This window comes from Eleutherodactylus coqui, chromosome 7, assembly GCF_035609145.1.
Source record: "Eleutherodactylus coqui strain aEleCoq1 chromosome 7, aEleCoq1.hap1, whole genome shotgun sequence".
NCBI classification, from domain to species: Eukaryota; Metazoa; Chordata; class Amphibia; order Anura; family Eleutherodactylidae; genus Eleutherodactylus; species Eleutherodactylus coqui.
In genome coordinates, this window is record NC_089843.1 from 155237245 (window position 1) to 155250538 (window position 13294).

The 13294-nt window shown below is 42.1% G+C and overlaps 1 protein-coding gene across 1 annotated transcript in view; it reads right to left on the reverse strand.

Moving 5' to 3' along the window:
- The window catches only part of ZGRF1 (zinc finger GRF-type containing 1), a 63729-nt gene that overhangs the window by 16220 nt on the left and 34215 nt on the right, over positions 1-13294 (reverse strand). Inside the window, exons 17-23 of the mRNA XM_066573841.1 lie at positions 9342-9478; positions 8846-8992; positions 6517-6631; positions 6038-6285; positions 2584-2743; positions 1631-1708; positions 177-324 (exon numbers count right to left, since the gene is read on the reverse strand). Of these exons, the coding sequence (XP_066429938.1) occupies positions 177-324; positions 1631-1708; positions 2584-2743; positions 6038-6285; positions 6517-6631; positions 8846-8992; positions 9342-9478 (1033 nt within the window). The remainder of the gene's footprint in view (positions 1-176; positions 325-1630; positions 1709-2583; positions 2744-6037; positions 6286-6516; positions 6632-8845; positions 8993-9341; positions 9479-13294) is intronic.

A 13294-nucleotide genomic window follows, 5' to 3' on the forward strand; every position in this document is an offset into this window, starting at 1 on the left:
CGTACCTGTCCCAGCTCCACGTACAAGTCCCAGCGCCACGTACCTGTCCCAGCGCCACGTACCTGTCCCAGCGCCACATACCTGTCCCAACGCCACGTACCTGTCCCAACGCCACGTACCTGTCCCAATGCCACGTACCTGTCCCAGCACCACGTACCTGTCCCAGCACCACGTACCTGTCCCAGCAAAGTCTTATTGGTGCCCAGTTTATGGAGTTCAATACTTTTTCGAACATAAGCCTTTTCTCCGGGGGTTAAGTCTTCCTTTAGTAGCGCTTGAAGTTCCTTGAGTTGTTCGCTTTCATTCTCAGACCCAGCATGTAGGCTTCAAATATAACAACATTGCAGGGGTGACTGAGGAACATGCATATTGACAGCGACAAAACCAAACAGCGATATCCTCAAAATACACAATAGTAAACTTATGTAGGCTTCTGGTAAAAGCAGATTACCCTAAAAAACTGTGAAATTACATCAGTTGTTCACCTAATTCAGAAAATATTGTCATGTGATTCTTGTGAAACCTGTTTTTCCCTAATATCCTCTATCTTAGACCAAAAACGTCACAGGGCTGCAGACCGCAGTATTCTGAGACAGACTGGTTAGTAGGACAAGATGTCTGACAATCCTATTTGTAAAGCTGTGGCCGTTTGGCTGGGTATCCCTAAAAGTGGCCATCCACATCACATGAATATCAGCCGAACCCAACGATGTTGGCGGGACTGGCAGACCAGCTAATGTGTAATGAGGTGTCAACATGATGCCCCATGTTTTGTTCTTATGAGAAATAAGCCACTGCCAGAGGTGAATGGCAGCGGCTTAGAATTCTCTTCTGCAGTGAAAACACATCCACGCTCGGCCGAGCCAAGTGTGCGCATGTTTGAGCGTGCCAGGAGGAGTAACTCTTAACCAAAGGAGCTATCTAAAGTGTATGCCCACCAAAAGTGTACAACAACCAACACTCAACTATTCAAGAGGATTCATAAAAGGGACACAGAAAAGCAGCTTGCCAACCGTTAAGTTATGCTATTACCCAACTGAGCCCCAGATACTAAATTAGCTTTTCTTAATATAAGTCTAGTGAAGATGCTCTTTAACCATTGTGTACATGCCGTTCTCTATACTGCTGAGGTAAGGCTATGGGAGCAGATTTATAGTACCATATCTTAACAAAACTAGGCTAGGTTTCAGACTAGAGAGAAAGTCAATCTCATTGCACATGCCACCTCCTATGGTACGTAAGTATTTGTGTTTTTGCTTGTAACAGACAGTATTGAAGAGAATCAGTCTATATTTTAGTATATTATTAGAGATGAGCGAGCGCGCTTGGATAAAGCAGTTACTCAAGCGAGCATCGCTCTTCTCGAGTAACTGCTTACTGCGGGGGGGGGGGGGGGGAGGGGGCAGGGGTGAGCGAGGTGCGGCGGGGGGGGGGAACTCTCTCATTCTTACCCCCGCCCCCCCGAGCCTACTCAGACCAGTAAGCAGTTACTCGAAAAGAGCGATGCTCGCTCTAGTAACTGCTTTATCCGAGCGTGCTCGCTCATTTCTATATATTATACATTTAAATCTGCAAATCTATAGTATAACAGCAACTGTGAACATAGCAGAGGTCGAGGGCCGGAGCTTACCTGTGAGGAAGGATGGGCTTTGCAATTTTTCTTATGCTTCCAACTCTAATAAATTGGTCAAAACCGAGGTCTAGTAATCTGTAACAAACAGAACACAACGTACCTTTGTCAAAGAATAGTGCATACTTATTACGGTAAAAGCAACATTAATAAGTGTTACTGAGCGACATGTATCGTATGTGCAGATCAAAGATGGCAGCATCAGCTGAACAATGATTTGGTCAACAGGTATCTTCTGTATGTTGCCAGTTTTAGTTGCACACTATTTGTAATTGTATAAACAATCTAAAAAAATGAAATATTCTATAAAGAGTAATAAAAAATTAAAATATTTTTTGAAAACGAATAATTTATTTGTCATATCCCATAGAGCCGTGCTGCATTCCAACATAAAATGTTGGCACCCTAATAGGATGGGTGTATGAATCACTTGTGTAAATTCTGGATTCTTGCCCCAACCTTATACAAAACTAAACAGAATTAATCCATCATTCAGTAGACTAGGTCGTCTGATTGTGATGTCTATGAGAATTGTGCGTTTTTTAATTAGACCACATTGTATGGTTGTCAGTCCATTCATGCATCCGGCACACGGAGATCATCGCACCACTCCTGTGTTCATGGAGTGCCGACTGTCAATAAGCCATAGGACTGGTGATGACAGTTTGCTTTATTGTATCATTCTTAGCACATTTACAAGAATGTGGGAAAGGTTTAGAAGATTTACATGCTGCCGATAGCATGGCCTACAGTACAAGTCCTACCTCCGTGATGTCATACCGTATTCAATGTCAAAGACGATTGTGTTTTACCCTACTAAACTGAACAAGAACTTACCTCAATCACATGTAGAAACTAGTAATATTTAAGAAATATATATGGTTAAAGGTGTGGATGTGCCTAAATAATAAGTAGAGCCTATATGGTACTCACTTGCCCAAATAGCTACATACCCCAGAAGGACGCGGTCAACTGCTACATTTGTGGAGGATGAAATGAGTAATTTCCAATGGAATGAACCGGGTTCTTCAGGAGGGTTATGGATTTCAAAAAGTTGAACTAAGAACAAAACAACCACTGTCAGCAGGTAACTTTTTCCAGCACCAAAAACTCCTGAAATGACACAATTAGAATACTCTGCATTAGGAGAAATATGTATAGATGTTTTTACTGTTCCACATCACATCCACAATATGGATGTCAAGTAAATACTTCAGAGTAACTTGATACAGCATTTTTGTCTTGAAGATGAAATCATTTTTAAGTACATTCGAAAAGGTTTATTTCCAGTGTTAGAAAAGAGTTTACACAATAGATCTATTTGCAGCAGCTTTCACAATGAGGTGGCACAGCAGGAGGCACTCAGACAAGGTGTGACATGAGGTCTGCCTATAGCACAATTATTAGGAGATTGCTAGTATCATACACCCTTTCATCCACCACAACCCATTTGCATCTTAGTGTATGTTCACACATATCAGATTTTCATGTGGATTCGCACCAAAATCCACATCAAAATCGCCACAACACATCTTTTGCTGCGACTCCGCAGCAGATTTCACCCTTTCAATTAAAGGGGTGAGTTCTGCTGCACATCAGCACCAAAATTCACACCAATGATGCGAATTCTGATGCGGATTTTGGTGCCAATGTTCTTTTTCAGAAAATCAGCCCAATTCTGCTGTGTGTGAAAGTACCCTTAGTGTACCAATGAGATTCCTTGGTTGACCTGAAATAATATATATGACTCTCTGGTAGCCACGGTACTTAGTGATAGCTATGCACAGTTTAAAGCATGAACAGCATTACCTTAGTAATAGCATCTAGTTTTATACCATTATTTATACAACCCCCCATTCCAAATAAACTTGGGAGACTGTGTAAAATGTAAATAATTGTTAAGAAAAAGAGAATGCAATGATGTGGAAATCTCATATAACCACATGTCATTCACAATAGAACATATCAGAAGGTGACAGCGAGACAAAAGACTGGGAAGGTAAGTGGTACTAATGAAAAACAGTTGGAGGGTTAATTTTTCTACTAAGTGACATGACTGAATGTAAAAAGAGCATGTTAGAGAGGCAGAGTGTCTCAGAAACAGAGATGGCCAGAGGTTCACCAATCTGTGAAAGACTGTGACTAAAAGCTATAGTCCAGTTTAAGAAAAATTTTCTTCAACGTAAAATTGTGAGGACTTTGAATATCCCTCCATCTACACTACATAATATCATCAAGAGATTCAGAGCATATGGAGAAATTCATGTACACGAGGGAGAAGGCCGACTGTCAATATTGTATGCTCGAGATCTCCGGGCCCTCAGGCGGCACTGCATTAAAAACAGGAACACTTCCAGAAATCCCTGTATCATGCAAAGAAGAAGCCATATATCAACACAATCCAAAAACGCTGCTGTGTTTTCTGGGCCAAAGCTCATTTAAAATAGACTGAGACAAAATGAAAAACTGTTCTGTGGTCAGATGTATCAAAATTGGAAATTATTTTTGGAAACCATAGACGCCGTGTCCTGCGGACCCAAGAGGAGAGGGAACATGTTGTTAGCAGCACACAGTTCAAAAGCCTGCATGTCTGATGATATGGTGTTGCATTAGTGCCTATGACATGAGCAGCTTACACATCTTGAAAGGCCTTGCATATTTCAGTAATATAATATAGTTAATCCGCAGCACTCTTCAAGGTGCGTCCACCAAACAAATGACCCTCTAGATCAGACCTGGGCAAAGCACGGCCCGCGGGCCACATCCGGCCCACTGAATAGCTCGGACCGGCCCGCAAAGAGTGTCCTGGTGACTCACCAATGAGTCCGGTGCTCATGTCCACGGGGAAAATCGGGCCCGCTACGGATTCTACATGTAGAATCTGCAGCGGGTCCCTCCTGCCCCGCGGACATGAGCGCTGAAAATACAAATAAATGACAATAAACTCACCTCCCATCCGCTCCGTTTCTTCTCTTCGCGGCGGCGTCATCTTCTCTCGTCGCGGCCGGATCTTCATTCTTCGGCTCGGCGGATGTGCACGATGACGTCGGTGACGTGCCCTGCGCATGCGCCGGGCCGAAGCAAAATGATCCGGCCGCGGCTGAGAGAGGATGGCGCGGCGCCGAAGAGAAGAACCGGAGCGGGTAAGTAAAATGTGATTTTTGTGTCCCGCGGATCCGGACGGCTTCCATAGGCTTCAATAGAAGCCCGCGGGAGCCGTCCCCGCGGGAGACCTGCATGAAAATGGAGCATGGTCCAGATTTTTTCATGCTCCATTTTTTTTTAAATCACTTTTATTGACGATCCGCGGGTATTTATCTACCCGCGGGTGGTCAATGCATCCCTATGGGGTGCGGATCCGCGCGCGGGAGAAGAGTTAAAATCCGCTGCGGATTTTAATTCTTCTTTTCCCCGTGGACATGAGCCCTAAGTGATGCCACTGTAACTTCTGAGTGGAGATGGGAGTGCTCCTTACCGCTCCCCTCTCCATTGGCAGACACGGGGGCCGCGCCGTAAAACGGGGTGAAACACCGGGTGTTCACCGCGCCGTATTACAGCGCCATTCATTTTCAATGGTGGCCGTATTCTGGCCGCAAATCGGGCGGCTGGAATACGGCCCCATTAAGGCAATGTGCATGGAGCCTTCGTATGTTGGTCTGGCCCTCTAAAACCATTCCAATTTCTCATGTGGCCCCATGGGAAAATTAATTGCCCACCCCTGCTCTAGATCCTTAATGCACGTCATTCAACAAGGGAAGTGACAGCATATCAGGCATATAATATCGATACTGCTTGATAAAGACCCCGAGAGGGTCGAAACGTTGCATATTTCAGTAAGACAACACTAAACCACATACTGCATCCATTACAACAGTATGGCTTCACAGAAGAAGAGAGTCCAGGTGCTGAATTGGCCGCCTGCAGTCCAGACCTTTCATCAATAGAAAACATTTGGCACATTATGGAACAGAAAATCTGGCAAAGAAGACCCAAAGCTGTTGAGCACCTAGAATCCTCCATCAGACAAGAATGGGAGAACATTCCTCTCCCAAAACTCCAGAATGGTCTCCTCACTTGCCAGATGTTTGCAGACTGTTGTAAAAAGATGAGGGGGTGCTACATAATGGTAGACACGGCCCCAAACTAACTTTTTGGAGAAGTTTTGCTGCTATCAATTTCAAATGAGTTAATTTTTTTAAATGAAATTAAATATTGTCTCACTTTCCCCTTCTGATATGTTCTATGTTCTACTGTGAATACAATATGCTTATATGAGACTTCCGAACCATTGCATTCTTTTTTTTCTTTACATTTATTTATATTTTACACAACTTTTTGGGAATTTGGGTAGTAGTTTACAAAACAGATCTTCTTGTAATATGTGGCAGGTTTTAATTTTTCTCTTACCGTGAATGATTGTAATGGGGGCAGACTGGGGCCCCTGGGGATCATCAGAGCTAGCCATCATATGTGCTATTTGCAGTAAAGCTGTGGCTTGGTCTTCATTCAAACAAAACCTTGTGATCATTTCCCTTGCTACATTCACCACAAATGTATGATCTGCAATATTACATTGGCTGGAGGCTTTAGCAGTGATTGCAGGTGGTTTGAACTTTCCTCTAGGAATTTTTATTGGCTTCTCAGATTTAGAAGACCTGCAATCAGTGAAACAGAGTAACAAATAACTGAGTGATTGTCATACATTGTATTGAATGTGAGATTAGCAGGATGTAAAACTGTATGGGATTACGGAACGTAACAGAACATGCATTCTACATACATATAGAGGAATTGAAAAGCTCTCAACAGCACTAATTCTTCTTACCAAGGGAAGCTGCCATCATATCGTTGGGAGGACACGGTGTCTCCATAATGGGTTTACTTACATTGTGAGAAGATGAGGCATTATAGGCAGTGAAGGCGGGTTAAAGTGCTTCTGTATATTTCTCAAAGAGGTCAGTTCTGTACTCGCATTGCAGATCAGTAGTGCGTGGACCACCACTGCAAAAGAAACAGTCATTACCTAATTGTCTTTAAAGGAGTTTGCCGGTACATTAAAAAATATTATAAAAGGAGAAAATAAAGAGAAATTGAATACTCCACTATCTCAGCGGCTCCTCGTCCAGCACTGCAGCCCAAGTGCCTGCTGCAGGGAAACCAGAAGAAGCACCGGGCGGTCATGTGCCATTCATCATACATGTGAACGCTCAGCCACTCGCAAGCTTCAGCGGTGATTCTTCTATGGCCGCTGAAGTCTGAGAGTGGCTGAGTGGTCACGATGACCGCTTAGTGCTTCTTCTGGGTTCCCTGCACTTGGGCTTCAGCGCTGGACAGGCAGCTGCTGGGAAAAGTGAGTATTCAATTTTTCTTCATTTTAACCCTTTATAATTTTTTATTGTCCTGGAATACCCCTTTAACTAATGGCTACATATATGATAGGAAGGCTCAATCACAACCAATTGAGTGGACAAATGGACAACCAATTGAGTGGACAAATGGTTTTAAGACCATGGCACACAAGTACTTTTTAATGCTGTTGCTTTACTTCCTGCTTGTAAACTACATTTTGGATGCATTATTCCGGCTCCCGTGTCAGGGGGAGCAATTTAATAATTTTACTGAGCCGTTTGGAGTTTTTCTATTTGGTTTTTTTTACTCTCAAATATGCTGAGGGCAATTCAAATGTGCACTGACAGCTATAAAAGAGTTTAACATGTATGTGCAAATAAATGTAAATATATGTATTACACCACAACGGCACTAAAAGGTTTTGACAATAGTTCCCACAATAGCTTTTCCCTAGGATGAAGCATCACTTCCTGGTCGTGGGAGTCCAGCTGCCAAGTCTCTCACGATCCCCAGAATAAATTTGCTGTAGTGCCACCGAAGCGCTGTCAGTCCTTCACGGTGTTTACCAGCCAACTGCTGTGCAAGGAAATGCAACACACTGCCATCCACTGGAATGGAGCTGCATTGCAATTCCCTGCACAGTGGCTGACCCTTGTACAAGACAAAAGTCAATTGGACTTCACTGATTTTGTTTTGGGGATGAGTTGAACCCTCATCTTATAAGAATGTTATCACCTATCAAAGCAATATGCCATCATTTATTTCTATAGTGCCAGCGTATTCCTCAGCACTGTACAGAGATTGTCATCACTCATATCAATCCCTGTCCCCAATGGGGCTCAGAATATAATTTGCCTAATTTCAGATCCACACGCACCAGAGCCAAACTGCATGTGGATGTTGTCCTTTGTTGTATTTAAACCTAGCGCAAGGCAATGGCGCTGACCACTGAGTCACCAAGCTGCCCACTTATGAGAATACTCCTTTAATGTGACAGGAGAGCCTGAAACACAAACTAATGTCCAAAGCAAACAATTAGGCGATCTTGTGTTTATAACTTTTACACAGCAAGATAAATTGGAACGAGCACGAGACCAGCTGTGAAGTAGTGATAGTATATAGTTCTCTTGGAATTGAACAATAATTGCATAATTTTGATGGTTCATTGGATCATAACCTTCCTCTGCTTTCTTAAAAGAAGAAATTCAGCAAATCGATAAGACGCCTGTTTACATAAAAGGGTTTACAGCAGATTAACTGTGATTTTTAGGTCCAGATGAAAGATCCAATAAGCGATCATCTAACGATTTATCGCTGATCATTTGGTTGCTGCAGGCATTTATACCTAACATTAATTGTAAAAACAACTCATCCTAACGTGTAAAAGGGCCCTTAGAAAATTAAAAGGTCAGCTGTTTCTCCCAAATAGGGAGATTTATGAAACTGTCTAAAAGAAAAACCGTCTTTTTTGCCTATAGCAACCAATCACAGCGCAGCTTTCATTCCCCATAGTGCTCTTGAAAAATGAAATCTGCTTTATGATTCGTTACTTTGGACAAGAAATACAGTTTTTCTCCTAGACAGTTTTCATAAATCTGCTTCGTTTGTCTCTAACATGTCAAGAGCCTGATAAACATGTAAGTACTCTCTCCACTAGTACTGTCAAAGTTGTAGTCCTGCCTATCTAGTCTGCAGCAGTACAAACCGATATATCATCCAGTCATTCATCAGATGATGACCAGGGATGACCTTCTAGATGTCATTCAGGAAAATGTAAAAAAGATGGTATACATCTTACAATTTACACATATTATGGAGAAGCTTATGTGAATGATTTTGCTATTTCTCTGTGTAGTGCTGACGTACTATTTGACGGCCAGTTGGATGGACTGTATCCTTTCAAAGGTGAAATCTCTATTTCATTGTTAGCGGAGGGTCCAAAGAAAACACTGCAAGCAATGAATGTATCCTGCGGATCAAAGTTCAGGGTCTTTGAAACAACCCAGAGATCATCTGAAAAAGTGATAAATTAGGTGATTATAAATAGTGCAGTTATATAGAACAATTCAGCCTCAAAATGAAAAGGATTTACACATAACTGATGGGCGAAATGCTGTTTAGGGCAGACCAGTGAACTTTCCAGGTTATATCCAAGGATATGATAACAGCCCTGCTTAAAAAAATGGTGAACATTTCCATGCACCCTATTACAAATATTCACATCATGTAAAATACCGAAGTAAGCTATATTGCCCATTACAAACAATAATGTCTTTTTATGCTTTAACCACCATAACATAATAAATCAAATATATTAATCATTCCGGCCATCAGATGCAGCGACACATTCACACTTTGTCACCTTTGCTATAAGTAGATGAATTATCTTTTCTTCTCAGCTTAAGATACAGTTTTGTTTTCGATTCCCCTCCAAGTTCTGAATCAATGGCGAATTTAGAAAATTTGCCATATTGTCTTTTTGGAAAGCTCGACATCTTTCTGTAAAAAGTAACGTGCAGAGAATTATTCAGAGACACTCAAAACCAAGTTTATTCGGATTTAAAAAATGATGGGGCAAATGTATTTGTTTACAAGTAGCAACTGAAGGGAACTTAGTTACCTTCCATGTAACGTTTCCACCTGATAGCCAAATAAGAATTATCATTATCATCTTAGTTTTATTTCTTTAACAAATAAGTATAAGAGTATTTCCAGTGCCTGCCGCAAATATGTAACGGGGGCTTCCAGTTTATGTTAGTACTGGGTTGGGTTTTGAATCCCCTGATAGTGCACAGACAGTGCACCCAAGAAACAACACAAAATCTTGATGTTAATGTACTTTGGGGAAGTTCAGGGAAGTAAGAGGGGTCATAGAGTCACAATTCCTATGGTAAAACTGAAAAGTTTATAAAGCAAAAAAGCACCCCACACACATATACAAAAGCAGAGAATGCCGACACGTTCCGGCCATATTTAGTAGAATACATTACAATGCCCAAATCACGTGTCCGAGGGCAATGCACGTGATAAAGTTCCTCAAATTCGGAGGTTGCCTATAACACAGGAGGGGAGGGTCCAGGAATATGGTTTTCAGACGGTCATCCTTGTGTAGGGTATGATGGAGTTTCTTCGTGGTTTTCCTTAGTACCTCTAGTTGGGGACTGTAGGTCACTATTAGAGTTACATGATTGTTTCTGTCCTTCTTCTTGTATCGGAGTAGTTGATTTCAGGGTATCCTGGCGGCTCCGGTGATTTGATCATCAATTGAGGTGGGATGGCAGCCCTGATTTATAAAAGTCCTTTGAAGATGGTATAAATGTTCCTCTCTGTCTGTTGGGTTGGAGCAGATCTGGTTGTATCTAATGTCCTGGCTGTAGACAATGGACTTTTTGGTGTGTTTAGGGTGGGAACTGTCCCATCTGAGGTATGTAGGCCGATCAATCGGTTTTCCATATAGGAATGTCTGTATTGAGTTGTTTGAAATTTTTATGGTTGTGTCCAAAAAGTTGATTTCTGTATACGAGTAGCTTAATGTCAGGTTTATGGTGGGGTGGAATGCATTGAATCTCTCATGGAATTTGATTAGTTCTTGTTCGGTGTTGGTCGAGATGATGAATATGAAGTCATCAATGTAGCGGAAGTAGACCAATGGTTTGTTGGGGCAGGAGGCCAAAAAGTCACTCTCCAGTTTTGCCATGAAAAGGTTAGCATATTGTGGTGCCATTTTACTGCCCATGGCAGTCCCTGTGAGTTGCAGGTATATCTCTTTGCCAAAGTTGAAATAATTGTGTGTGAGAGTGAATCTTGAGAGTTGTAACACGGATTCAGAGGCAAAACCATTGGCCTCAAGGTATGTCTGGCAGGCAGTCAGCCCATTTTCAAGTGGGATGTTGGAGTATAAGGATTCCATATCCATGGTGGCCAGGATGGCGTAATATGCCACCCTTTTCATTGCAAAACTGGAGAGTGACTCTCTGGCCTCCTGCCCCAGCAAACCACTGGCCTACTTCCACTACATCGATGACATTATAATTATCTGGACCAACACCGAACAAGAACTAGTAAAATTCCATGAGAGATTCAATGCATTCCACCCCACCATAAACCTGACATTAAGCTACTCGTATACAGAAATCAACTTTTTGGACACCTCCATAAAAATTTCAAAAAAATTCAATACAGACATCCCTATACCCGAAACCGATTGATCGGCCCACATACGTCAGATGGGACAGTTTCCATCCTAAACACATCAAAAAGTGCATCGTTTACAGCCAGGCCATCAGATACAACTGGATCTGCTCCAACACAACAGACAGAGAGGAACATTTATACCATCTTAAAATGGCATTTTAAATCAGGGCTACCATCCCACCTCAATTGAGGACCAAATCACCAGAGCCACGAGGATACCCAGGATTCAACTACTCTGATACACAGAGAAGGAAAGAAACAATTGTGTACCTCTAGTAGTGACCTACAATCTGCAACTAGAGATACTAAGGAAGACCACAAAGAAACACAGATAACACTGCTGGTCTGGGGACCCCCTATCACTAATTCAGGGACCATAAAACCTTCACTCCCTTATCAGTGACCATTTAAAGAGGTTTGTGTTTCTGTTGTAGTATTCTTGCAAATTAATCACATCCATGTCTGTGCCTTGTCATAAGTATGTGTGTATAAGTATGCCTGCCTCTTTGGATCTATTTCATTTAAGCCTGAAGCAAAACCCTGTGTTGGTATGAAAGCTGGCAATAACATCATATATTTTTGTTAGCCATTAAAAGGTATCAGATCTACAAGATTACGTGGTTTCTCTTGCTGGGAGTAATCAGATTTTGGTCTACTTGCTAACAGGGTACCAAACGTTTTTCATTATAAATGAATGAAAAAATGGAAATTATAACTGCTACACATTAGAAGACACATCATTTTAACCCCTGTAATATAACTGCTCTAGTTCCATGTGGTTATTGTGCCACATGTTCTAATGGATGCATTTGTTACACAAGTAATAAAGGTTTAGAAAACATGCGGATTGCTAAAATTCATAAGAGTTTGATAATAAAAATTACAGATATTGCGGACCTGGCATTGGCTCTGCTCTCCCATTTTTTCTACTGAGTTGGGTAAATCAGAAGACTTACCTTGGTATATGGGTAACTAAGCAAGTTTCTACATTCTATGACACCAATCTGCCTCCCCTTTTGAATTGGGCTAAGGAGCTGGCTGCACGGTGGCTCTCTCTTCCTTTAACTCTTGTAAGCTGAATTCATTTACTGTATGTAATTAATGCCCAAGTTTCTATATGTTTTCCATAATTCCCCTGCTCTGGTTTTTAAGAATTTTTTTGATGCCCTCCACCAGACTGTACTCCATATACTATGGAGAGGTTCCCCTCTTAGGGTTAAATTAGAAACTCTTTGACTTCCAGTAAATTGGGATGTGGGGTGGGGAGGGGAGGGGGTGATTCAGAGAATCTGCATTCTGTAGGCTCCAAGGTATATCTGTTCTTTCTGATGTAGTAATTGAAGGCACATCCTGCACGTTTTTATAACTGCAGTTCAGTTAAATTATAATATACCAGCTAATTTCTACCTCCGGTACTGTCAACTGCAGCATGCTGCTGAAGCCCAGTATAATGGTCTGACAATTCCCCTTTCCCTGACTCCCCTGGAGGGCTTAGTGTACATGTCTAATCTTGTGAAATCTCTCTCTATAGTCATCTAGTCCAAAGTTTGCTCCATTAAGGAGACAACAACCCTTCAGATTTGGACAAGGAGGATGATGGGGATGTATTGGCTGGTTCTGGCCCCCCTTTGGTCAATGTTAGAGATAAGCTAGTACCGGTTACATTTGTGCATAGAATCTACTATACTCTTTCCTGTTTACATGCAATGTGTTTGTCTCCTTCAGCAACTTGCCTGCGGTGTTTGACTGGTGAGGAGACCATTATGCACATGTTATGGGAATGCAGTATCTTACAGGATTACTTGTGCAATGTCCTTGCATTTACAGTCTTATATGCGGTCCCAAACATCATGCTCCCCAAGGTCTGTCTCTTTGGGCTTGTGAGTGATATCCCAGCAACTGCGGCCATGCGCACTTTGTACAAGCTCTTGCTCTTCTATGCTAAAGAGGTGATCCTGTTTCATTGGAAGCACCCCAAGAAGCCAACTAGGGCTGCTTGGGTAGTTAATAGTGCAGTACCCTTCACGTACTTAGCCAGAGGTTGCCCTGAAACATTCAATAAAATCTGGGGGCGCTGGACAAATTGTCCTGCAACAGCTATGGAGGTGTCTGTCTAACTGG